The sequence below is a fragment of the Kogia breviceps genome, chromosome 1 (assembly GCF_026419965.1).
Source record: "Kogia breviceps isolate mKogBre1 chromosome 1, mKogBre1 haplotype 1, whole genome shotgun sequence".
NCBI lineage: Eukaryota > Metazoa > Chordata > Mammalia > Artiodactyla > Physeteridae > Kogia > Kogia breviceps.
The window spans coordinates 90,279,341-90,307,291 of NC_081310.1; the positions used below are offsets into that span (position 1 = coordinate 90,279,341).

General features: G+C 42.2%; 1 protein-coding gene across 4 annotated transcripts in view; it reads right to left on the reverse strand.

Annotated features, from left to right (window-relative positions):
* The window catches only part of SLAMF1 (signaling lymphocytic activation molecule family member 1), a 47,583-nt gene that overhangs the window by 5,156 nt on the left and 14,476 nt on the right, over window positions 1–27,951 (reverse strand). For 3 of the 4 annotated variants that reach the window (XM_067039496.1, XM_059067299.2, XM_067039493.1), the window contains exons 2-5: window positions 21,946–22,287; window positions 19,418–19,702; window positions 8,613–8,711; window positions 3,777–3,850 (exon numbers count right to left, since the gene is read on the reverse strand). In XM_067039496.1, the coding sequence (XP_066895597.1) occupies window positions 3,777–3,850; window positions 8,613–8,711; window positions 19,418–19,702; window positions 21,946–22,276 (789 nt within the window). In that variant the 5' untranslated portion in view covers window positions 22,277–22,287. The remainder of the gene's footprint in view (window positions 1–3,776; window positions 3,851–8,612; window positions 8,712–19,417; window positions 19,703–21,945; window positions 22,288–27,951) is intronic. The other variant, XM_067039501.1, reaches the window with a different exon arrangement.

Consider the following 27,951-nt stretch of genomic DNA (forward strand, 5'->3'; position numbering starts at 1 on the left):
CCCTGTCCCTCTAAGATGAAGACGACATAGCTTATGCCTGGAAAGTCATCTTTTCAACATACTTGGGGGCACTGGTGTAGGATAATGCTATTCTCTGCCTTTCCTGGACATAGAACAAGGCTTAAAACTGAAGCACATGGGTTATAATGGGAGAGAACTTGGAATCTTGTCACCTGATGGAAGAGATAAGGAATTGGAAAACTTTACTGGAGGAAAGCAGATTCAAGGTGGGACATGATCTTTCTCTTCATATATCTGATGGGTTGCCATGTAGAAGAAGAATTACATTTGTTCTGTACAGTCTGTCAGCTTTAAACCAAGGTTGGAATTTTTAGGGTAATATTTTGGTTCGATATAATGAAGATCTTTCTAATAGTAAGAAGTGCTCAAATGTGGGATGAATTACCTTGAGAGGCAGTGAATTTTCCATCACTGGAAGTGCTTGGGGTAGAGCAGGGCTTCTCACACTTTAAGGTGTATATGAATTACCTGGAAATCCTGTTAGAAGTCTGGTTCTATTTCAGAAGATCTGAGGTGGGGCCTGACTTTTTGCATTTCTAATTAGGTCCCAGGTAATGCTTTTAGTAAAAGGTCCTTTTAGTAAAAAGGAGCTAGCCAGCACTTTGGAAGTAATGTTGCAGAAGATAATTCAAGGAGTGATAGGGTAAAATTAAAGAAGATCTAAATAAAAGAAAGGATATATCATTTTGTGAATTGAAAGACTCAATAGGAAAACATATATGGTCTTCTGAAATTGTTCAATGCAGTTCTAATTAAAATTCCAGCAGGATTTTAAGGAGGATTTTTACAAACTGAATCTAAAATATATAGATGAAAATGCGAAGGACCAAAAATGGCCAAGAACTTGAAGAACAAGAACAAGTAAAAAGATTTGTTTTACCAGATATCAAACTTGAATAAACCCGCAATCACAGATTTGTTAAGACAGTATGGTTCTGGAGCAATTGTAAAGAAATAAACCAATGGAGCAGAATAGAGAACTTCAAAATAGATCCACACACAGAGGGACCCTTATAATGAGGTGGCACTGCAGTGGGGCAAGGACAGTTTTTAAATATAAATAGTCAATAGGATATCCATATGGAAAAAAATAAAACTTGACCCATCTCACACAACACTCAAAAAATCATTTTCAGGTGCATAGTAGATATAAGTTGAAAAGATAAACCATACAGTTTTTAGAAGATGATAGAAGAATATCTTCATACCTGGGAGTAGAGAAAGATTTCTTAACTGAAATACAAGAAGTGTTATCTTTTTATAACACAAAGGAAGAGATGATGAAATTGTTCTACACTAAAATTGATAACTTTCCTTTATCAAAATGTATCTTTGAGAAATTGCAGAGGCAAGCCACAAGATGGGTGAAGGTATTTGCTAAAATATAACTGCTAAAAATATTTAAAGGCCTTATAATAATCCCACCCCAAACAGACTGAAATGCTAGAGAAAATAGGCAAGAGATTTAACAGTCACTTTAAGAAAGAGGATACTTATACAGCCAATAAACATATGAAATATTGTTCAACTTTCTTAATAATTAGAGGAATGCAAAATAGAACTATAAAAAGACACATCCAAAAGAATGACTAAAATTTAAAAGACCAATAACACCAAGTTTTGATTAGAATGTGTAGCAACTGAAACTCTTGTATGTAGTTGCAAAAAAGTAAATTGGTACACCCATTTTGAAAAATAGTTTGACCTTATCTAATCAATTTGAGGATATGCATACTCTATGACTTAGCAATTCTACCTTTAGATATATCCCCAACAAAAATATGTGCACATATCTACCAAGAAGCACACATATGAATATGAATAGCTGCAATTTTCATAATAGCTTCAGACTGGAAATAACACAAATGTCCATCAGTAGTCAACTGGAAAAATAAACTCTTGTATATGTATACATTGATATTCCATAAAGCAATGAATATGAATGCATTATATCTAAGCTCAAAGACATGCATGAATCTCGTAAAAGGTAATATTGAGCAAAAGAAACCGTACACAGGAGGAAACATGCTATAAGATTCCATTTTTATAAAGTCCAAAGGGAAAAAAAAGAGTAAACTATATTTTCAGGAAATCAGGACAGGGAATCTTTGGGGAGGAGAGAGAAGATAGTGATTAGGAGGCACAAAAGGAGGTCTTCTCGGGGTGGGGACAATGTTCTGCTCCTTGATCTGGGTGGTAGTTTTATGGTCCTAGAAGACTCAATACTGAAAGATATACTTTCTCCTCCAATAGATCTGCAGATTCAATGTAATCCTAATAGGATTTTCCCCCTTTCTGTGATACTTGAGAAGCTGATTCGAAAATACATATGGGGCTTCCCTGGTGGCGCAGTGGTTGAGAATCCGCCTGCCGATGCAGGAGACACTGGTTCGTGCCCTGGTCAGGGAAGATCCCACATGCCGCGGAGCAACTAAGCCCGTGAGCCATGGCCGCTAGGCCTGCGCGTCCGGAGCCTGTGCTCTCCGCAACGGGAGAGGCCACAACAGTGAGAGGCCCGCATACCGAGAAAAAAAAAAAAAAAAGAAAATACATATGAAAGTACAAATGGACAAAAATAGCCAAAAACTCTTGAAGAAAAACAAGGTGGGGAGATTTGCTTTACTAGGTATCAAGATGGGGTAATTCATTGAGCTGACATTTATACATTGTGCACTTTTTGGTATGGATGTCGTACTTTACAGTAAAAAGAGGGATGCTAGCAACATGGGATAGAATAGATAGGGAAGGCACCATGGTTAAGTTGAACCTGATTACCTAAATGTGTATATGCAAAAGACGTTGCTCTTGGGACTCATATATATTCATGGCGTTTGGTTCTCAACGGTGGTCATGGCCTGTGTAATAACCCTCCAGGCCACTAGGGGACAGCAGAAAGAAGGACTTTGTCCAACTGTTTATCTCTGGTTATCAGAAATGCACTTACTGTCATCTGATGCAATTTTCCAAGGTGCTAATCAAAGCTGTCTTTACCTTCACATCGTTTACTCAAGAATTTGCCTTCCCCTACACCCTGAATGGCCATATTCTGGTCTATACATCACCTAGGATTGTCTTCATGTCTGAAAAACTGTAATATCTTCATATCTAGCCATCATTCTTTAGCCTCCCTCTTCTAACTTATCTGCTCCTCAACTTCATCATGACTCTAGTTTTTTAAAAATCCATCTCTTTCAGCCCAACCATCACTCTGTCACAGTTTTGCTTTCATCTGCTGCCTACATACCATCTTCCATCTCACCAACCACTCTCTAGGCAGAATCCTCAAGATCTTCCTTCCTTGTCTCTTTGATGTTTGCAAACTCTTAAGGTTGGATCAGACCAACATGTCACACAATAGCCTTTCTCAATCTTCCTCTCTCTCCTCAAGCCAGAACCCTCTTCCATAGAGAAGGAAAGAGTTTGGTAACAGAGAACTGTAGACTCCTAGAATGCCAGAGCTGGAAGGAGTCATACATCAAGTGTTTCTAGCTTCCTCAATTTTTCCTACAAAGAAACAGATGACCAGAAAGTTACCCAGTGTTTCCCATTATTTCAAATAATAAACAGTCCCATCTAACACCGAAGTTAATGTCCTTTTAGAGAGCTCTTGTTCTTGACTTCTGCTTTCCTAATTTCCTCTGCTTCAGAACCCATGTAGAACCATGAATGTCAGACATGCAAAGTGATCTGAATGGCCAGGGATTCCACAGGAAACATGACAGGTCCACTCCAGACAAAGACAGTATAGGACTTACACCTGATTTCTGGACTTGGGCATAGATAGTAAGGCTTTTTGCTTCCATTGTTGGCTGGTAATTGTCTGTTTTACCTGGGGAAAAGAAACCATAGTGGTTATCTCCCTCTGGTCCCCAGCATGAACTCTCTGCTCAGACCTGTCTGGTCTTTACCCCCCACTGCACACCCACCTTCCCCAGAAGTACCACAGGAACAAAGCACTGAGTTCCAAACCCCGTGCACATTTGTCATATGACATTAGGTTAGTTACTTGATCTCCCTTGGCCTATTTCCCTATCTGTAAAATGGGATTGAAATACCTGCCTCACAGGGCTGTTGTGATGATTGTTGTGATGAGATATTACTTGTAAAGTGTTTAGAACAGTGCCTGGCACATAGTGTTAGGTGTAATTGTTAGGTGTAATTGATATGCCATTCAATTATTTTGAGCTCTATTGTTTGTTGTGCATATCTGATCTCCTAATAGAATTCTAAGTTCTTTAGGGGCAGGGCAAGTTATTTATACCTCTTTTGAATTCTTCAGCTCATAGCATGTTGTTTCATTCACAGCTTTCTCATCTCCCTGTTTCTGGGGGACTTTGTGTATGTGTAGGTGGAAGGGGTGTAAGAGGGATGATCTGCCTGGGACTATTTGGAATAAAGCTGCAATGTCATTCTAATGTCTACCATCTTTTTTTGCTCAGAGCCTAGGGTCTCTGGAAATTAATATGTTGCAGAACATTTAAATTTTTAACCAGTTTTTAAATTTTTTTCTTTTTAAATTATAGGAATAATTCATTCTTGTTACAAAAATTTACATAATAGAGAGTAAAAAGTATGTCCTCCTTCCCCCATTAACCAGTACAATTTCATTCTCAGAAGTAATTGCTTTTAACAGTTTGATGTATATCCTTCCAGATCAGCTCTGTACAATAGAACATCATCTTTGATGATGCAAATATTCCATATTTGCAGTCTAATATGGTAGCTGCAAGCCACAAGTGACTACTGAGAACTTGAATTGTGGCTAATGCAACCGAGAAACTAAATTTTAAATTGTTTTTAATTCTATGAAGAAGAATGTATATATATGTATAACTGAATCACTTTGTTGTACAGCAGAAATTAACACAACATGGTAAATCAACTATACTTCAATAAAATTTTTAAAAATTGTGTTTAATTCTAATTAATTTAAATTTAAACAGCCACATGTGGCTGATGACTACCATATTAGACAGTGCAGTTCTGGACACTTGCTATACTTATACAGATATTTCTTCTGCAAATACAGTCATTCCATACACTTCTCTGTAACTTGACCTTTTCACTTAAAATGTGTTGAGGACATTTTCCATGCGAATGCAGTAGACCTATCTCATTTTTTCTAATGTTTTGTGGTATTCTTTGGATGTATCATGTAGCAGTGAGAAGGATGGAGGGTAAAAAGCAGACGGGAGCAGGGAGGCCTGTTTTGGGACTATTGCAAAGTCCAGGCAAAAGCAATGGAGACTTGACTCAGAGGAAATCACATGAAGTCTTTAGGGTAGACTTATTTTAACACCAATTAATTTATTATCTTAAAAAACTAGAAGCATGTTTCTGAGGGAATAGCACATAGGAGAGGTATGTTTTTATTTGGAAGGGAAAGGCCTTGTATGTATGTACGTTATGAAAGTGGTGGAAGGTGCTGCATGAGGGTGTGACACTTGGGAAGGAAATGATGGGCAGCCACTGGGAAGCTCAAAGAATTCAAAGAAGCCAACGTATGGTTTTCCTGTGCATGTGTGGGCATGGAGTACCTGCCTGGTGGTTCCAACTTCACTTTTTTGGTCAGGGTTGATAACTGGCTGAGGATGCATGTGTGTGTGTGTGTGTGTGGGTGGGGATAGGGAGGGAGGATAGGGTTTGGGGTGATCAGAGGAGATAACAGAGGGGGCACAAGTTAGTTCTGTGAAATACATCCTTCGGTTCAAAACCATGAATATTTGCACAGTTAGAAGCCCCCACTCAGCACTGTCCTAGGTCTTGTAGGGGAACAAATAGTGTAGAGAACAGACCACGGTCCTTAAGGACTTTCAGTCTTTCAGGTCAGCTCAAGCTGAAAATTACAATTGAGCGGACATTCCTAAATGTTCAGAGAAATGGAAAAAGCAAGGCTGAATGTTACTTCTCAAAAAGACAGCTGGATCAAGATAATTTAGTCTCATGCTTTTTTTCCCCAATGCAGGAACAGATTTTCAGGAGCCAGCTCAACTCTAGTCACTGAGGCCTTAGGATGTAATGAAAAAGTCTTGACCTTAGAATTGGGGCATCCACCTTCTAGCCCTCATTAGCTGTGTGGCATTGGACAACATGTCATCTCAATGGATCTCTTATCTTACCATAACTATAAAATGAAGCCATAGTCAGTCTAATATCCTTTTCAGCTCTCATCTGAGGCATAAAGTTGTCTTATGTTACCCTAACCTCAAGTACTTTAAATCTGTTCTAGGTGCTCTTCCCAAATCCTTCCAGTGCTGCCCTCTGCTGGCAATAGAGATTAAATATTGATGCCTACATTAAGAGATTAGTCTTTCTCGTGTGTGTGTGTGTGTGTGTGTGTGTGTGTGTGTGTGTGTGTGTGTATCTATCCATCTATTTATCCATCTCTCATCCATCATCTATCCATGGAAGCCTTCGTGTTCAGTGCTTTCAGTGTATTGACTTATGAATCCCCACAACAATACCATGAAGTACATAATATTACCCCCATGTTGCAGATTTGTTTGCATTTCGTTTGATCACAGAGCTTGTCAGTGGCAAAGTCTGCATTTGAATGCTAAAAATCTATGTTCTTATCTAGTGTATCTCCTGGACACGAAATTTCCAGAGAGTCCATTTGAAAACCTTCAGAGTCAGGCTGCATTCTGGAGGTGACATCATTAGAAGGTGGCAACAGAATTTCTTGAGCAAAGTCTTATGGGGGTACAGCAATTAAGTATAAGCTTTTCCCACAGACTTAAGTTAGGGTTTTGTATGTTCCTGGCTTACAAGAAATACACAGTGATTGGACACAAGGACGGGTACGTGTGTTGGGAAAAGTAGTAGAGAATTGTAGTGGGGCAGGGAGCACTATTCCCTTCAGAGACAACCATGTGATGAGCAGGATGTAGTCGAGGAAAGAGTGGGGGTTAGGATCCCAGGATCTTCACTAGCTGGCTTAATGTGGGTATGTTAATCTCAGTTTTCTCATCGCTGGTATTTCACTGCTTCTTTATTGTCTAAGGCAAACGTGGCTGCCCTGGCCCATCCCCATAGACTCTCATCATGATTTCTGTCTGCATTACCACACTACCCCCGCTCGTCCCCAGCTACCTCTTAGATGGAGGAAATGAGACAAAGTAGGCGGCTTGCTATGACCTAGATTTTTTTACATAAGCAAAACCAACATCAGAGTGCTGAGACAGGGCTTTTCCAAGAAGGTTATATGTGGAGAACACTGATCTACTTGAGAATGAGATCGGCCATCAGATCTGTGGTGTGCGGATCAAGTTCTATTCTCCCCATGGGAAGACCAGCCCAGGGATCTGTCCTGATTGTGGGGCAGGACCTTCTGATGCTAATGTGGGTGGGTGGTGGGTAGTGTGGCTGAGGGGAGCACACTGCCCAGGATATTGAATCATAGGACAACTTGGAGGGGAGGCCAGGAAATACTAACTCTAGGCATTGAAACTTCAAGGGAGTAATTGGGCCCTAATGGTTTCAGTCTACCCTGGGTAACTTTCTATAACTATTTAGTTTGGCTTTAAGTGACCTCATGAATTGCACACTTGTCCAAGGTGAGTCAGAATTTGTGCTAAAATGGCAGTAAAGTGTGTTCTCTCTGCTGTCTTCTGATAACCTGTGGGCCTTCCTAGAGGAACACACCCTGGTAGCGGGGACACATGGTTGCAGTTCTGATTCCCTCACCAATCAGCTGGGTGACTTTGCAGTAGTCAGCCTCTCTGTGCCTTGGTTACCCCATTGCTAAGTCACATAGAAACAACTATACCCTCCTTTTCCCAGCGGGATATTGTAAGCATAAAAAGAAATTATAGGGACTTCCCTGGTGGCACAGTGGTTAAGAATCCGCCCGCCAAGGCAGGGGACATGGGTTCGAGCCCTGGTCTGGGAAGATCCCACATGCCGTGGAGCAACTAAGCCTGAGCGCCACAACTACTGAGCCTGCACTCTAGAGCCCGCAAGCCACAACTACTGAAGCCCGCACGCCTAGAGCCTGTGCTCCACAACAAGAAAATCCACTGCAATGAGAAGCCCGCGCATCGCAACGAAGAGTAACCCTCGCTCGCCGCAACTAGAGAAAGCCCGTGCACAGCAACGAAGACCCAACGGAGCCAAAAATAAATGAAATAATTAATTTTTTAAAAAGAAATTATAGAAAGGTTTCAACCCTTGTGTAAAAGCATCCTTTTTATTATTAGTCAGTAGTTATAACTTTTCTTGAACAAGATTCAAGGGTCCTCTGTATTCTGCTCCTAGTGAATATTTTAAGCTTCTTATCTGGATCCCTTCAGCATCCTGTACACACCTCTGCTGCAGTGTTAGTCATACATACTGAATTTAAATTATCTGTGTCATGTCTCCCATGTTAAATACCTGTGGTTCATCTATCTTTTTATCCCCACAGACTAGTGTGGTGGGATCAAGCAAGACATGTTGAATGAAACCGAATTGAACAAGATCCCAGGATATGTTTATGTAATGTTTTTGCAAAGGCGTTCCCTGCAGAAAGCCACAGTGGTGAGAGCAAGCACTTGTGGGGAGAGGTACCCTGCTTACCACAGGGAGTCTGATAAGAATCTATTGTCACCTACCTCTTCTTCTCAGCAGTAATATTACCACTTGCAGAATCATGATGACACCAACGATGACCCCTAAGAAGAGCCCAGCATACAGTGCCCATTGTCTTGATTCTGAAAAAAAGTCAAAGGGCCGTCTCAAAAGTGCTGTGAGTTTAAAAACATCCCATGCAGAAGTGGGGAGACCTAGCCTCAAGTTTTCTGTCTACGTTCTTTCTCAAGTGAGACATTCGATCTTATGGTTTTAGAGATGAGCTTTAGACCACTGAAGAGTTCCAGATCTGTTTTCTTATCCCAATTTCTCTCACTACTTTTGACTTTTGTACTCCTAATTTCTTTAAAGATTCTTCTATTCAAATGTTTTATTTTGCACTTCACTGTAGACAGTTTACCACATGACTAAAATTAAACTTATCTTTGCTTTTTTTTCTAAGTCAACTTCTCTGCTCAGTTTCTCTGTTTTTAAATTTCTAATGTGTCCTGTATCCATTTTGGTAAAAAGAGCATGATGGCTCCATGTGCTGTCCCCATACTCCCACACCATTCTCATGAGACACTGGCAGGAAGGAGTATCTACTTATGTTTTTTTAAAAAATAAACATAATGGTGCTAATATTGTCCTTCCATGCAAATAACTGTACTGAACCCACTAGACCTGAACTGAAAGAAAGGCATGTAGTTTTCCTCTGAATCAGTCCTCTGTTTAATATTAGCACTAGAGTACATCACCCAGGCTAAAAATCAGAGTCAATTTTCATTGTTTTTTCTTCTTTGCTCTCTTTACCAAATCCTTCTGAACCAGGAACAGCACTTTGGAAAACAGTGGACGAGACCTCTTACCCCAGTAAATAAGACGTTTAGCTCAATAAGAGAATTACAGACAACTATTGAGCATTTACAATGGGCCAGGCATTTTCTTGTGTGTGTATCTTGTTTAGTAATGTATTTAATCCTCACAAAAATCGTCTGAGGTAGATACTCTTATTACTCCCATTTTATGGATAAGGAAGCTGGCGCAGAGATCCTCAAGAACTAGACGTTGGTCTGGAGTAGAAACATGGCTGAATACTGAAGACAGACTTCTTGGAGAGTCAGGGAGACTTATGGGCTTGGGGTAAGTTACACCAGGATAATTAACGGTGGGGGACAACCCAAAGCACCACTAGGGTTCTAAGTAATAGCATGCACGTTCTAAATAGAATAATACCAGGAGGTAACTTTAATGTGTAAGGGTAATTTATAAGGATGGTTGTGGAATCAGCCTGCTTGTTGAACTTATGATGGATTTGTTGGGAAGAACCTGAAAGGAAGAAATAGGTAGGGTACAAAGGGGTAGAGTGCTTGCAGATACAATTCAGTTGTTTACAGAGTTAACCAAAGATACAGACTGAAGTCTCAACAAATTGATGAAATGCACCCCACCAAGATCCAAGTGGGCCTTCAGCCTGATAGATAACCAGAAGTTGCCTCCTGGGTTTGAAAATATTCTCTTTTTCTTTCTAGGCGTTTCACACATTGTCATCCCAGGGAATCTCACTGAACTGGTTTTGTAAAGATCTTAATGATAGATTCTCTTCCCAGAATTAAACATGTTTTAACCCTGCCAGATACCAACTTCAGCAGTCATTTGACCCCTGATCAAAAAAGCTAGGGGGCAAGCAGAGAGTTGTAGTAAGACTCCTGAATTTATATAAAGCATGAAATATGAGCACAAAATCACTGCTGAGGCTGGAATTACTCTGTGAGCGGCTGTACTCTGAGTAACCACTCTGAATGGCTTATGGCTGCTGAGAACTCACTTCACGGGTGTGTGTGTGTGTGTGTGTGTGTGTTGTCCAAGAAACAGTGAGAGACTGATTATTCAGATTGGTGTTGCCAACACCAGAAACCCATGGAGAAAACTTTCAGATCCTAATATAAAGAAGCAGAGCCAGAAGCCTAAGTACCACCAGGTTTCATCAGCCCATGGAACTGACCCAGCAAATAGTTATAGTAGCACTTAGTATTTCAAGACTATTTCCTCTTTTTTCTTCCTTCATGTATTTTGAGACCTTCTAGCACAACAGTTAATTTAAGAACAAACACTGCAACTATTTAAGTCATTTTAAAAAATACTAGTTCTCTCACATTTCATTCAGATAAAAATAAAATAAAACCAATAAGGTGGTGCATCTAAAACTAGAAAATAGCAAAATAAATAAATACATAGATACATACATAAAATAAAAGTAGGAAATAGCAGATGACATAAGTGCATCTGTAACACTTCTGCCAAGTGGGACTATTTCCTGTTGCTGTCAGCTCAGCTTCCCACCTATTCACATAAACTAAAAATGATGGGGACATATTACTGGCCCAGAGGACACAATGACACCAGCACTCTCTTTCTTTTCAGGGTCTCAGGAGGATGAAAGCTATCTGTTCCAATTGCCCTATGACATACATGACCAGCTTCGGCCAGTCCAGCCAGATCTGAGAGGCAACCTGGCCACAGTCCTGAAAGATATTTCAGAAGTCCAAGTTTTCTCCTAGTCTTTGGATACAAAGTAATATGAATCTACTGGAGGATTTAAGTTACAGGACCATAGACGTTTGTAACCTTAAAGGAACTGTAGTGCTTATCTCACCCAGCTCACTAATTTGAGGTTGACGAAGCTGAGACTCAGACAAGTGTACCTAGAGTCACAGAAGGTGATGGTCGAGCCAGGTGACATAAGACCTGCAGAATTTATAGTTTGTGTTTTAGCCTGTGGTGGTGAGGCCTCCACATGGAAAGCAGCAGGAGGCTGAGATGCCTGGGAGACCTCGTGAGTCAAAAGCCCTCTGAGTTGCCAACTAGTCTCTTCACCATCTTCCATCCAACACCTGTGCATGTGCTCGGTCCTCTATTCTCTCTCCCACTGCACCTTCAGCGGTCCGCACAACCCCCCCGGCCCACTGCCGAGTCCTGACCCCCCAGGCCAATCTTACTTCCTCTGTGTGACTTTTCCTGACCATTCCAGCTCCCATTCTTCCCTCCCCCTTGGACTCTGAAGCACCTTGGTTTACGTCCTACATCTTAGAATTATCTCTTCTGTGGAGACTATTTTCAGTGAGGGTATTTGGAGCCAGACAGATGGATTCAAATTCTGGGTCTACCACTTGATATCTCCGTGACCTCAGATAGGCTGCTCCTACTTTCTGGGGTCCCTGTTTCCTCATCTGCAAAATGAACATAAAAATATTCCGTTCACAGAGTTGTTCTGATGAACCAATGAAATAATGTATGGAAAGTGCTCAGAGCAATGCCTGCAATCCAGCATGTGGTGAATATATGTCAACTCCACTTGCCTCAATTCTCTAACTAGCTGCTAAGGTCTTGGAGGCCAGAGATCACCTCTTTACTTCTTTTGTAGCTCTCTTACTACTTGACACATAGACGTCCTTGGTAAATTCTTGTTGGTTGATTATAAGGACAAGGAGATAGGTTTGATCTCAAGTCAAGAGGGGTCCCTGAACATCAGTGAAGGAGGGATGCTTCAGCACCATCATGTCATTTGCTTATGACTTAATTTCTCTATCTGTCTACCAGGTCCAAATATTTCTACACTTGGTGCTCATCTTTTTGGTGCTCTTATTCAATTATGATATGCATATGGAAACTAAATGTCAGAGACTCTAGGCTGTCAGGAATTTGGGTAAATATGGACAAAATGCTACTTTTACAGCTTGTTGGGGTCAGACTGCCCATGATTTCTGCAATTTCTGGGAATAACTCCCTCATGGTCCTCTAAGTTTTCTCTCCTGCAGCTCTACTTGTTCTAGTCTCAGTTGTCCTGGGTGCAAGGTTCAGTGCCTTCATCAGTTTCTACAAAAGACAAAACAAAACAAAACAAAACAACCTACACTAAGACTTTTGTGGGTTCAAATCCTCTAGTGTAGATTTGAAAGGTCACAAGGAGCAGATTCCATCATGAACCAGGCAGCCTCCCACCACCTGACAGGCTCAGACCCTCTCTTTCTCTTCCTATATCTGCACAAGCAACATCTTCCCCCATTAAAATACAGAACTATCTAACCTACAGTTGGATTCTTTGGGGGAGGGGTCTCACCTTCTGCAGTCTAGCATTTATGAAGCTACTATCCTGAACAAACTCTGTTCCCTTCCAAAGAGGAATTCTAGTAGTAGTTTCCTTAATATGATCATATTTTTCTACCTAGTAGATTCTGAGTCCTATCTAGATTGTAAACTCCTTGAAGGTAGATGCTGTACCTTATGCTTCATATGCATTACCCTTTCCACATGACACAGTGTAGGGCAGGAGAGCACTCAATATACCCGTGATGGGCTAAGTTAATTTAGAGGCAATAGAATGAAGCTTGGAGAATTCTGTCATGTAACTTTTGTTAAGAATTATCAGAGCACTAAGTATGAGAAAGTCTGAGAAGGAATGCAGAGTCACCTTCTGAATGGCCCAAGGCAGGAGTAGAAGGGAACAAGCAATGACCTACTTGGCATGTGCTTTATTATAACAAAATGGAACCAGGAAGAAGGTGTGCATCTGTGCTCTCAGCACCATCTGTGTTCCTATTTCAAACCACCACTTCCTGTGGCAGAATCTCCAGCTCTCCTTCTTTTTGCTCAGTCATGTAGTGAGGCCCCTCAGGATGGCAATGTTTGAAAATCAGGCCAATATTGTTCTGGGATCCACACGTCCTATTCTTCGTCCACAAAAAAATGTTATCTTAACATTCTTAAACAGGAGGTTTGGGACTTATTCCCCCCTGGAGCTCAGAGGTAGCTGAGCAGGCTGGTTGAGAACTCCAGTACATTTTATGAAGAGTTCTTTGCACAAGTCTCCATCGCTGGTCTTCTGTTAGATTGGCTGTGGTTTAAACCTGATAACTTGGCACTAGACATGCCTCCAAGGAAAATGCTGAAGGCCTCTTTTATCTCTGAAAGTCTGCTGCCACAGAAACACAAAAGCTCTCTCTCAAGTCCCCAAACCTTTATTCTTTAAGGCAGGTAAAGAAGAAAATAAAAAGAATCTGAGAAACAAATGTAGCTCACCCTAGGAGATACTGAGATGCTAATGTAACCGTCTGAGAGGGCCAGATCTCTTTCCTGCCTTTCATGTGGTTCTGTCAGAAAGGCTGCCTGCCTGGAGCACATCAACTTGAAGAAGTCAACCATCTTCAAAGGACATCTTTTTGTTGGTGGCAGTTTCCTCTCAGAATTGTTAGTGGGGGGAGGATGGTCCTAAACCATACCATACACTAATTTAAGATCTGGGACCATCCAGGTAAAAATTATTACAGAGTTCACAGCTTCCAGAAAAATCCCTTACAACTGCCTATCCTACCCAGCACTGTGTTGCAGGGGCTACTAAGTGTGCCTCCAGGGGCATTTTCATTCTCCCATGACAATGCAAGTCTAGTCCAGTCACATGGCTGCCCAGCTAAGGATTACATTTCTCAGTATCCTGTGTAGCAGGTGTGGCCACGTGACAAGGCTCTGGTCCATGAGAAGTGTCCAGGTTCCACCCTTCCAAGATTGTTGCCATGCTTCCTGGATTGGGAGTACCAGGGAGGGGAACCTGCTCTGTGCATGAAACAGCTAGGTGACTCTGTAACAATGGGAGCTCCCTTTTGATGAAATGGCCTTGTTAGAAAGGGGGAGCCCCCAGAACACAATGGCAGGTGTCAGCTTTTCCTTCCACTGAGCTAACCCAGACTTGCTGAGGCAACTTTTTGCTAATCTGCAGAAAGGGGTCCTTCTTTTCAAGATGAGCTTCCAGGGGTATTCCCTTTGAATTGAGCTATTTAAGGTTTAGTATTACTCATTCTTGCACAGAGAACTATTTCAGAACATGGTCATGAAGGACGGCAGAATGTCACACACTGTCCAGTGCTGACCCACATCGACATGTGCTGCATGACCTAGGAGAATGCTTGGTAGCACCCTTGGAAATGGACTTTGCAGTAAAGAGGCATCATAACAATAGACATGAAGGTGTTTCTTGCTGTAAAACACTGAGATAGCAGTTGGAATAAAGATTTATATATGATGGAGAGCCTGGACAGTTGTTAGAAAGAAAAGATTTTGAGGAACACGGAATTCCCTGGCAGTCCAGTTGTTAAGATTCCACGCTTCCACTGCAGGGAGCCCTAGTTCCACCCCTGGTTGGAGAACTAGGATTCCCACAAGCCACACAGTGCAGCCAAACAATGAATGAATAAATAAATAAAATAAAAATGGATTTACCTTTAAAAAGAAAGAAAAGATTTTGAGGAACAAATATGCTCTTTTGCAGTTTAGTTTGAGTCCTGATGAGAAGCAGTGCTGACATCATGTCTCATTTGCTCTCATCACATCATTAACCACGTTGAGTTTTTCCTTAATGAAAGTGAAAAATATCTTAAAATCACTGTCCCCGTTATAGATGGTGAAGTGACCTCTAATAAACCCTCACACCCCACCACTTCAGCCCAAGGCTTGGTTTTCCTTTGAACGGAGTCTTTGTTAAACAAACAGCCACTGCTCTGGTTCAGGCCTCATCATCTCTTGATGGGTGACTGAAATAATGGGCCCTGCCCATAACTAGTTTCTCTTTCTTCTGCCTCTTCCCCACCCCAATCTATTCTCCACACCACTGAATTTTCTCTCTGAAATGCAAAGCTGATCGAGTTACTCCTCTACCTAAAACTATCTATTAGTTCCCATCAGGATACTATAGGATAATACAGAGCAAGACCCAGTTATATCTGCCTTTTCCTTTGCTTGGTATGTCTTTCGTTTATCTGCTTGGGTAATTTCTACTTGTTCTTCAAAACCTTGTTTATGTCACATCCTCTGTGATGCTTTTTCTGATTCCTTGAGACAGTGTCAATCGTTCCCTCCTCTTGGTTAACTTGCACATAGTTCTGTTTTGCACCTGTTGCACTACCAGACCTGGGATAATTAGTTATTTAGAGAACTAGTCCTTCTTTAAGGACAAGGACTGTGTCTTTTTTTGTCTTTGTGTTCTCAGCACCTAACACAATGTTGGAACATAGTAGAACCTCAGTAAATGTTTTGTCGAACTAAGCACAGTATTTTAAAAATTAGTGACACTCATTTGCAAACACAAATCAATGAACTAACAAAACTCTGTTTTCCATATTTAGGCAACCTGGTATACTGCAAATGGCATGCCACAAACTAGCTGTGTGATTTGTTTCTGACATGCTGTGGTTCCCCATCCCTGGAGGCAGGGGAGGGGATCTTTACTTGTGTTACGGGTTAAATGTGTTTCCCCAAAAATTCATATGTTGAAGTCCTTAGAATGTGACCTTATTTGGAGACTGGGTCTTTACAGAGGTAATCAAGTTAAAATGAGGTCATTAGGGTGAACCCAAATCTAGTCTTACTGGTGTCCTTATAAGAAGAAGAAATCTGGACACGCAAAGAGACACTAGGGATGAGCGTGCCCAGAGGAAAGACTGTGTGAAGACACAGCAAGAAGGTAGCCATCTACAAGCCAAGGAGAGAGCCCTCAGGAAAAAAATCAACCCTGCCAGCACTTTGATCTTGGACTTCTAGCCTCCAGAACTTGCAAAAATAAATTTCTGTTATTTAAGCCACTTCGTCTATGGTGTTTTGTTATGGCAACCCTAGCAAAGTAAGTACAGGTGGGTCCTAATCCAACATGACTGGTGTAATTATAATAAGGGGAAATTTGGACAGATATACACATAGAGGGAAGACAACATGAAGAGACAAAAGGAGAAGACAGCTATCTACAAGCCGAGGAGAGAGGGCTGGAACAGATCCTTCCCTCACGGCCCTCAGAAGGAACCAACCCTGCCGACACCTTAATTTTGGACTTCTAGCCTCCAGAACTGAGACAGTAAATTTTGGTTATATAAGCCACTCAGTTTATGGCATCTTTTTACAACACCCTTAGCCAACTAATATACCTTGGTAATGCTTTATTAGCATTTCTTATTCAGGTACATACAAACTGAATCATAGAATATTTACTCTGGAGAGAATGTCACTAGTTCACCACTTTCATTTCACATATAATGAAACAGAGGCCCAAGAAAGTGCAATAGCTGCTGGGTATTTGTCTTAATGCCTGAGCTGAGGTCCTGACAGGGCTTTCCCATGGTGCCATGTTTCCACTTCTTCTTGGCCTTCCCCATCTCACAAAAGCCTGCTCCATACCCAGTAAATCTGGTCACACTAGGGCATACTTGGTCCTCAAAGTGGCTTAGATGAGTAAGAGCATCTTTACATGTTTTTTTTTAAAAAGAGTACTTTTTAAATTTATTTTTTTTTTTTAGGTTTTGGCTGCACCGCATGGCATGCGGGATCTTAGTCCCCTGATGAGGGATCGAACTCGTGCCTCCTGAGGTGGAAGCACAGTGTCTTAACCACTGGACCACCAGGGAAGTACCTTTACATGTTTCTTTCTTTTTAAAAATTATTTATTTATTTATTTATTTTTGGCTGCGTCGGGTCTTCGTTGCTGCGTGCGGGCTTTCTCTAGTTGTGGCGAGCGGGGGCTACTCTTCGTTGCGGTGTGCGGGCTTCTCATTGCAGTGGCTTCTCTTGTTGCGGAGGCTTCAGTAGTTGTGGCTCGCAGCCTCTAGAGCGCAGGCTCAATAGTTGTGGCGCACGAGCTTAGTTGCTCCGCTGCATGTGGGATCTTCCCGCACCAGGACTCGAACCCGTGTCACCTGCATTAGCAGGCAGATTCTTAACCACTGCGCCACCAGGGAGTCCCTATATGTTTCTTAAGAATGTCCTGAGCTAAGTGCCCCTAGCCGAAGCTTTATGGTCAAGACTTTGGAAAACATTGATTAAATTCTCATTAAACTATATTCAAGAGCATGAAGAGAATTATTCCTCTTTCCTGAGGTGGGTCAGGGTAAAACATTTGGTGCCCTGTCTTTACTCTAAGAGGGTTGCTATGACCAGAGAAGGCTGTGCAGGGGTAAGGGCTACTACTTCCTCAGCCCTGAGGGAAAAGCACACATTTTTATCATGATTTATAAGACATTTAAAAAGCGTATTATCTGTTCCACTAGTACCTATGAGGATTTCAGAATCAGAGAACTCAGCTCTGCCCCTTGCTCTGTGTGTGACCTTTCCATATCTTTGTTTCCTCATCTGTAAGGTGGGGATACTAATACTATTTGGTTGCTGGGAGGATTAAATGAGATGCCACATATTGACACATAGTAAACAATTAAGACCTTTCAGCTGTTGTTATTTTAGATAAAGAATCTTAAGTCTTAGGTTAAGTGGCTTATCCTTGTGAGTAAAAAGGGTAATATTGGATCTAGGACAACTGGGGCCACATTCTGTAAACTCCACACTCATGCAAGACTGCTTTCTTGATCCCACCAGCACGTTCTGAATAGCTGTGGGCAGAGAGAGAGGTCTGAACTGGGGGAGGAGCCTGTGAATGTGGCTTTTGTGCAAGGTGGGCAAGCAGCCAGACACACTGAGTGGGTGGACAGGTGGCCAGCTCTGCCATGAATGGCTGGGGGAGGAAACAGGCAGTTGGTTAGGCTCACCAGTGAACTCTCAGATGCAGAGACCAGGTGGATTTTCCCAGCAATCCCTCTGGAATACCTCAGGGGAGTCGCTGGCTGGACATGCTATGCTGAAGGGCATGACCTGGCTGCATTCCCCTGTCCCTGGATCCTTGGTCATCTGGAAAAGCCCTCCACATATACACCAAGTCTACTGTGGGCAGGAGTCTCCTTGGCATGACTCTTGTTTCCCCCCAGTGGATGCAGAAGGAAGAATGTCAGGGCACAGGTAATACCTTGCAGGGCCAGCACCCTGGTTCTTCTGTCCCTGAACCTACCTGAGGCAGGGACACAAGATCAATTAATGAAAAGGCTCAGTGGTCTATCCTGTTTCCAATCTCAAGTGGTTAGATGAGCTTACTTAATCAGCCCTTCGTTCCTTTTAATAACAGAATAATGATGCTTTATCTTTCCAGAGAAAGATCAGTCAGAAGACCTAGGTTTAGGTGCTGACTCTACCATTTATAAGCTGAAGAAACTTGAGGAGGGTACTTACATGCTATGAGCTTAAACTTCCTAATTTGTGAAATGAAGATGATGACAACACTTATCTGATAAGACCATTATGAGGATCAAAAGAGATCGTACAGTTGAAAGTGCTTTGCCAATAATAAAGTGCTCTATGATTTATCATTTTCCCAAACTTCACAGTCTAGGTCTTAGTCAGAGAACTGACTACCCTGGCCCTCTGACCTGCTATGGGATTCACAGTACATTTCATGAAATGTGGCCCTTTATTACATCCGGCTTTTCATTATTGAGCACATATTTCATGTCTTATCTTTATAACATGTTGATGGAGAGCAGAGGTCATTTATCATATCTATTCCCAATTTCCTACAGCACAGGTGATTGATAAATTCTTATTGATGGTGTAGAACTATCCCACCATTAGTAGAGCATGGACTTGGGAGTCAGGACCTGCCACCTGCACTCCCTCACCCGGCCAGCCTTTCAGGTTGGTGCCACGGCAGGAGGGGAGAGCAAGGATCACAACTTGAGACCTGGGGTCCGGGTCTGGCTCCATCGTTTCTCATTGGTTTCCTCAACTGTGAACTGAGCATAATGCCACCCTGGTCATTATGAACAGTAACCACTCACTGAATGCACATGGGAGGCTTTTACAAACTATAGAGAAAATATAAAGTGTTGTTCCCAAGGTGAAGACCATGGCTATGGAAGAAGAGCAATTGGTCCAGGTGGGAACTGAGCCCATATCATTAGCGTGGCACACTAGCTGCCACAAGGGCACTTACCTGAGGAACCGAGGCTGCATCTGGTCCACGGGATGAAGGTCTGAGAGCCATTGCTGATGGGGTTGCTCACGGTGCAGATGTAGATGTTGTTGGCATCCTGAGGGCCAAGGGTGAGATACAGGAGGTGGGAGTTCTTGGTGGGGCTCAGCAGGGGGGCACCAGCCTCCTCACTCCAGTTGTAAGCTACATGGTCCCCTTTCTCCACCATGCAGGCCAGCATCAGGCTACAGTTCCCGTTCTCCTGGCTGGAGTTCAACACCTTAATTTCCGGAGTGGAGACCTGCTCTGTCAAGAGGAGGAGGAAGGGAGCCATCACTGAAATGAATCCTCTGGAATGCTGACTTAACCTTCTTGTTAGAAGAAAATGCAACCTAATGGCATCTTTCCCTCCCTGTGGATCTGCAGTGTGATTTATTTCTGTGGGGACCTACTGCTTCGCACCATCCCTCTCTCATATACCCCTCCCCCATTCTCCTTTCCAGGATCACCTTGGGACAAAATAGAGAAGAAAAAATTGTCTTTTAGTTCCCCCAACCAGTACTGTTAGGGCTCCCCTTTGCCTTTCTGTTGTTCCTCATCTAGGTTGTTCTCCTGTATTCTACCTGTGGAGTTTGCTGTCAGCTAACTCTCCCATGGGTTTTAACTGTCCTTGGCTAAAGTATTACCTTCCAGTTGAAAAAGAATGACTTTTTACTGGTGCGATATCATCTATATTCTGTGTGTGTTTGTGTGTTAGTGTGTGTGTGTGTGTGTGTGTGTGTGTGTGTTATAGCAAGTGCTTTAGGGTGTCTGAAATTGGGATAGCCACAGGCCTCACCAACTTATCTCACTCTAATGCTGTGAAATAGACAAGGTAAAAGGGAAAGTCTTATTTACTTAGTACATACTATAGGACAGGCATAATGCTAGAATTTCACATTCATAATATTCTTAAATCTTTTCAACAACTTTCTCAACAATTATGAACCTAGTTATAATTATTCCCATTTTATAGATGAGGAAACTGAGACCCAGAGAGGTGGAATGTCTTACATAATATCACTCAGCTTCTAACAGCCAAACTGAGATCTGAAACTACGTCTTTCTGACTCCCAGATCCAGACTCTTTCTTTGACTTGAGAAGAACATCATGGTTGCAGGAACCATATTTTCTAAGGTAAGAATTTGATCATAAAAGACATGATGTGACAAAGGCAGTGAACTGTTCTAGAAAATGCATGTGTAATCTTTGTGCTTATGGCAGCCTTGCCCCAGGAACACTACTGGAATGATCAGGACACCCTGATACCTGGTGGAGGGCTGTGGGAATTCTGCATATACTGTTTGGAGGGAAGGGAATGCTAGGGCCAGGGGAAGGGCAGGGAGGGTATTTCTGTCTCTCCTGTCGGTACCTGAGGATTTTATTTTATTTTTTTTTTTAATTTATTTTTTTTGTTTGTGTTTTTTGGTTTTTTTTGTTTGTTATTGCGGTACGCGGGCCTCTTACTGCTGTGGCCTCTCCCGTTGCGGAGCACAGGCTCTGGACGCACAGGCTCAGCGGCCACGGCGCACGGGCCCAGCCACTCCGCAGCATGTGGGATCTTCCCGGACCGGGGCACGAACCCGTGTCCCCTGCATCGGCAGACGGATTTTCAATCACTGTGCCACCAGGGAAGCCCGGTACCTGAGGATTTTAAAGAAATGTTGGCTGTTTGGGGCTCCCTGTCCCATCCTCAGAGATAAGAAACTCACTGTGAAGAAGCAGGGTAGCCCACATGGCTGCCAGGATCCCTGGGAATTTAAGGGAGCCTTGGGACTTAAGAGACAAACTCTGGGTGTGTTCAAGAGGGGCTGGCAGTTAAAGAGGCTCAAAAATGCACTGGCCTTAGATTTAGATGGACCTACGTTCTAGTTTAAGTTCTGCAACTAAGCAATTTTATAATCAGAGCATTTGTTTAAATGAGAAAAATATGCCTCTTCCACCAGGGAGATGCAATCCTCTGCCAGGATGCAGGACTTGGTGAGTGGTGTGTGGGCTGAATTTCAGCCCTCCTTCTCCCAGAACTCCTAGGGCAGTGAACCCACCTACGCAGATGTGAGTAGGAATGTGCAAACCACTTATCTCTAGATTTCAGTGTCCTTATCTATGAAAGCGAGGTTGAGCTTGATCAGTGGTATTCAAAATTTTTTTTAATTAAAAATATACCTTTTTTCAAATAAAATCTTATTTGTAAATTGAAGCTTTTGGGGCTCCAGGCCCTCTTGCCTACAGGCAGCAGTGCTGTAGGCAAGAGGGCCTGGAACCCCCAAGAAAATGGGGTTAAAAGTAACTTGTGCTAATCAGCTATCAATAACATGCAATTTGGATGAAAACAAGATTTGTGAACTTCTAAAACTTCTTCTTGAAGGACGGTTTTTACCCCTGGACTGAGATGTCTTTCAAGTTGCTTCCAACTCTGAATACCCTTTGCTTCTGAGAGAGGCCTAAATTCTTAGGCAAGGAACTGTCTCATCCCTCCAGTGGGGACTGGGGAAGCCACCATCATTACCATAAAGCTTCAGCTGCAGGCAAAATTGCTGGACTGAAATGTTTTCCTCCAGGCTCATAAAGTACCAGCCTTCATCCTCCTTCCGGCTTTTCAGGATCCTCAGGCTCAGGTTTTCTGGATGAAACTCATAGCCATTCTCCAGATGGCGTGGAGAGTCACCTTTCCGCAGATCCAGAGACACTATTTTCTTCTTGATGGTGTCTATGGGTGATTCTGCCATTGTGACAAGGATGTGGATACTCTTATTCATGCTCTTATTTATCCCGTCAGATGTCAGGGGCAGCAGCACACTGCTTCCCAGCCGCCCAAGGATCATCACTGGGCAATTCATTGAGCCCTCACCTGCGGGAGGAAGGAGAACGAAGTCCCTTATTATGGAGGCCTTTGAGACTCACATCCTGTCTGTGGATCAGGAATAATACACTGGACGATCTCCCTCTTCCTCTTGGCCAATCCCTGGGGTTGTCAGGTCCGTAGTAGTTTACAAGGACTGTCGTGAGGATCCCACTATATTCTCAGTATTTCCCACTATATTCTCATTATTCAAAAATTCCAGTGGAAATCTTAAAATCACTTATGATAGAGCTGTATAGACTAATTAGGACACTGGATTTCTTTGATCTAGGAGGGAATTCTATCAACTCAGATTTATAGTTAAGGTACCTAAGATAGAGAAGTTAAATGACTTGCCTAAAGTCATATAATTAGTAACTGGATTAATTCCTCAGCCAGACTTCCCACCACCATTGGATATATAGCATGAAGAAAGGAGAGTAACTGAAACTAATTCTGAGCTTGTGAGCCCAAGAGACAAAGGTTACAGAAGCATCATTTCAGATGAGGAGGAAAGAGAAAAGTCTGAGAGATGTGGAGTCCAGGAGGCGATGAGTCTCATATTCAAACTGTGGACTCCTAACTCCCCAAAAAGCTAAGATATTTAACAATGTCAAGGGTGAGAAATTATTTTATTTCTCTTTTTCAAAAAACGTGAGCCAACAACAACCAAAAAAAAACCACCAAACAAACAAACAACAAACCCACAACCTCAGTTGATGACCCTGCTTCTCATTTCACTGAAAAAGGAGAAGAAACAAAAGAGGACTTCCATTTGTTTCCACCACCAAGTCAACCTACCTACTTGGATGGATGGTCTCTGCTCCCAGATAAAGCTAGCCTCTTCCTTCATGGAGCACTCACTCACTTCAAGTCTTTGTTCCTGCAACTTCCCCCACCCCTTGCATCGTCAACTTTGTTATTGTTATGGTATGTTGTGGGTTATTTCTATTAACACACAACATACCAACATGTAATTTCCCTCATCTTAAAAACCCCTCCCCTGGTCCCAGGTCCATCCCCAGCCACCTCCCCATTTCTCTGTTTTCTTTTATCCCAAAGCCCCTTAATGTGTGTTTATACCTTCCTGACTTATTTTTCCTTGTACCCACTCCAGACAGTCCTTCAAATTACTACTCATTGGAACCACTCTTGTCAAGGTAACTGTATATTCCATGATACTAAGTCACTTCTCCATCTTCATCCTTGCTTTCTCATCTTGCTTTCATTTGGCATAGTTCACATTCCCCCTTTGAAACACTGCCTTCATTTGGCCTGGGGAACAACACACTCCTGGTTTTCTTCCTATTTCACTGGCTGCCCTTTCTCAGTCTCCTTGCCTGAAACCTTCTGCTCTTAAAGACCTCTAAGACTGGAGCATCCCAGGACTCAGTCCTCAGACCTCTTCTCTTTCTCAGCCACACTTATCTAGTTGCATAGTTTGACATGTTTCTGGAATGCTTACAGAGATATATCTGTCACCCAAACCCTTCACAGTACTCCAAATTGCCTACACTGATTGGTATTGGTATTTGGAGGTCTAAAGGGCATCTCAAACTTAGCAAACGAACTCTTGAATCTATAGCCCCTTCTGCAAACAACATTACAATTCCTAGGCCAAAACACTGGAATCATCTTTGACTCCTTTCTTCCTCTGATACTCCACATTCAATTTACCAGCAATCCTGTTGACTCTGCCTTAAAAATATAGCTAGTGGGAAGCAGCCACATGGCACAGGGAGATCAGCTAGGTGGTTTGTGACCACCTAGAGAGGTGGGATAGGGAGGGTCGGAGGGAGGGAGACACAAGAGGGAAGAGATATGGGAGCATATGTATATGTATAACTGATTCACTTTGTTGTAAAGCAGAAACTAACACATCATTGTAAAGCAATTATACTCCAATAAAGATGTTAAATAGATATATAGATATATATATCTGGCATCTCAGGACTTTCAACCACCATCATCACCAGCCTGGCCCTGCCATTGTCTTCCAACTAATCTCCCCGCATCCATGCAATGGACAGCGTAACCCTCTAAAACTATATCAGATTTTGTCTCTCTCCTACTTTTAATCTTCCAGGGCTTTCTAAGCACCCATAGAATAAAATCCATAGTCCCTGTTATTGCTTCAAAGACTGAATAACCCAATCCCTGGTACCTCTCCAACTCCATCTCCTGTCCTCACTGCACTATGGCCACACTGGCTCTGGCTGGTCTGTAACTCATCCAGAATATTCTCATCTCAGAGCTTTTGCATTTGCTGTTCTTCTCTCTTTCTGGCAATCTCTTCCCTTGCATATCTAAAGAGCTCATTCCCTCATTTTATTTTAGATTTCTGCTCAAAAAATCATCTTCTCTGAGAGACCTACTCTGACTATCCTATCTATCCTATCCTATCCTATCCCTTCTTGTGCTTATCACTGTCTGATGTTATACTGTATATATTATTCATTTTATTTTTTAACACTAGAATGCCAACTTCTCAAGAGGAAGAATTTGATTTTGTTCACTACTTTGTCCCTAGGACTCACAACTGTGGTTGGCACATAGGAGGCTTTAAATAAATATCTGTTCAATTTATGAATGCTGAAAGCCATGTTACCTGACTAAAACCTCTATTATTTAGCTCTGCCCAATATGTGACTGAACTTAATAATTGAACTTAACCATAAGCTAATGTTCATAAAAGTAGGAGCCCATGAGTCAGAGAGAGCACATATTGTGCTAGTTGATAAGAAAGTCAGAAGAGTACAATAAAACTGTCTGCCTAAGAAATGCAGCCACCTAGAAAAGACACAATAACTCGTGGTTAAGATGGATGTTGGAAATTTGGGCAAACTGATTCAGATGTTCTTGATACCAACATGCTCTGAGATCCTGTAAAGGGCCCAGCTGATATCAGACTAGAGATTCAGAGGTTGGGAAAAAAGAAAAATCAGGATTTGAGTGGTTGACACATAGTATTTTTTTTCTTTTGCCATGCCACGTGGCTTGCAGGATCTTAGTTCCCCAACCACGGATTGAACCCTGGGCCCCGGTAATGAAAGCCCCGAGTTCTAACCACTGGACTGCCAGGGAATTCCTGACACTTATAATTATTAAGGAATAGTAAGAAAGACAATTAGGCATTTGCTCTTTTACATATTGCCAGTACATCAACTCTTGAAACAGAGTGCTCTCCCTTGTTGCTTAATTGATCCGATAAGCACTGCTGTTCATGATGCTGGTGTTGCTGTTTTTATAAAGATAAACTGGAGGGTATGTTGGAATTCCTTCCAGCCACACTTATGGATGCCTGACTGTCCAGATAATGAGGTAGGTACAGTACCCAAGAGAGTAACCTCTTGAATTCTGAACTTAAACTTCTACCAATAAAGGGATGACAGAAAACTAGAACCATCCATGCAAGGAGAAACGTCATGTGGTACATGGGCCACCTGAAATTGTGTACAAAAGCAGTATAAATAAGCACATGTACATTTATCTGGGAGCATAGCCATAAATGTCATCTCTCAAAGGAGTCTGGGCTTCAAATCAAGGTTGAGAATTGCCATCATACTGTTGATTTTTTTGGATCAATTTTAATATGGAGAAAAAAGAAATGGAAATTATACCCATTCATAGACCATAAGTCTCCACCCTGCCTGTGTCTCCTTCCGCCCATGTAACCCAACAAACTCTTTACACCATGGTTGTTTTCAGAACTTGGAACTGGAAGGGAGTCAGGGGGAAGAGGAAATAGAGGATGGGGCAGGGAGTAGCCAAAAAAAAAAAAAATCAAAAAAAATTTTTGAAAAAAGGAAAGAAGAGGGTAAAGAGGGGAAGAAAGAGAGGGCAGATGAGAAGAAAAGGCTGAGTGGTTTACGCAGACTCAGTCATGGGGAGTGGAATCAAAACTTCATCAAGAAGAGACCCTCACACGCTACAACCCACGTAAAGAATGATGATATAACAACTAAGCATGTGAGTGGCCAGGTCTGCAGGGGGTATGTGAATGCACTGCCACCTAAGCAAGAGTGGAAAAATAAGTGGGGACTTTAAAGTGGTTCACAAAACCCTTCGAGTAGAGTCCCATCTCCTGAAACATCCTACTGCTTGATGAGTGTTTTCCAGCAGGTCTGTGATTCAGTCAGCCCCTGGTTACTGAGAGAGTCTGGAGGAAACATTTGTAACTATTACCACCAACTCACTTTCCTTCCAGGGCAATTCTATTTAGAAAGTAGAGTGATTCACATGGGCCCGTGGATATTTTCCTGAAATCAGTAGCATTTAGCCAAACCTTTCACAAAATGGGATTCTACCTAATGATAACTTTTTTTTTTTGCCCAGACCTGATACTGGGCATCTTGCTACAGCATTTCTTTCAGGTAGGACTCAGAGCCCTCACAGTTCTTATGGGAAATCTAGGCTTACAAAGAAAAGATATTGTGTCTTTAATAAGTCTTTTGACGCGCAGGCTTAGCGGCCATGGCTCACGGGCCCAGCCGCTCCGCGGCACGTGGGATCTTGCCGGACCAGGACACGAACCCGTGTACCCTACGTTGGCAGGCGGACTCTCAACCACTGCGCCACCAGGGTAGCCCAAGTCTCCTTTTTAAACTGAAGTCCTACCAGCTGTCCTCCTAGTCCCATTCCTTGACGCTGCCGGGTCTTTCTATCTTAGAATATTTGCACTCACCGTTCTCCAGCCTGAAAGCCTGTAACTGCACTTTATTTGCCAGGTTAACTCCTTCTGTCCTTCAGGCCTCTGCCCTTGACCCTTGGCTTAGATTCGGTTTCTCTGCCATGTGCTTCCAGTGCACTTTACATCTCTCCTTTCATGTCACTCAACACTTTTAACTCTGGTGGAATGCTTGTCATCCTTATTCAGTTATAAGTTTCCAAGAGTAGGGACTGTGTCTGTTTTGTTCACTGCTGTAATCTTAATACCCACCTGGGACATGGTAGGAACTCAATAAATCCTTTTTGCCCGAAAGAATGAAAAAACTGAATGAGATAAATGAATGAATGAAAAAATGACAAAACAGTGTCTAATTTCTTCTCTCTCCAAAATCTGAATGTACTCTCCTTTATCTTTATAACATCCATAAGAGTTGTTTATGTAGGGAGATGAAGGGGACCCTTATCCCTATTTGCCAGGTGAGGTGCTAGAAGTGCCTTAGCTATGAAACCTCTGTTTCAGGTGCAACAGGCTACTTACAGTTCCCCCTGAAAAGTCACAGCACTTTACCTCTGCATCTGTGCCTTCATCTAGAGTACTCTTTTCAAGTTATATAAAAATCCAACCTACCTGATGTATATATTTAAAAGGACATGCAAGAAACTGGTAACAGTAAGGAGGGGTATAGAAGGGAGATTTGTCTCCATTCTGTACCCTTTTACACTGTTGAAGTTTAATAGACATACATGTGATACTCTTCCAATAAACAAACTAGTTAACAAAAAATTAAATGAAAGCTACATGATGAAAGATGTTTCTATCCACTTTTCAAATTCCAGATCAAATACCTCCATATGCCTTGTACTTCCTTCTTTGATTTTGTCAACTTCTCTCACCTTTTGAAAATTCCTATACTTCGTTTCAGTTCAATTAAAATCAACTCATATGCTTCAATTATAGACAGCATTTTCTAATTTTTACCATGGGACCTGGAAACAAATTTTAGG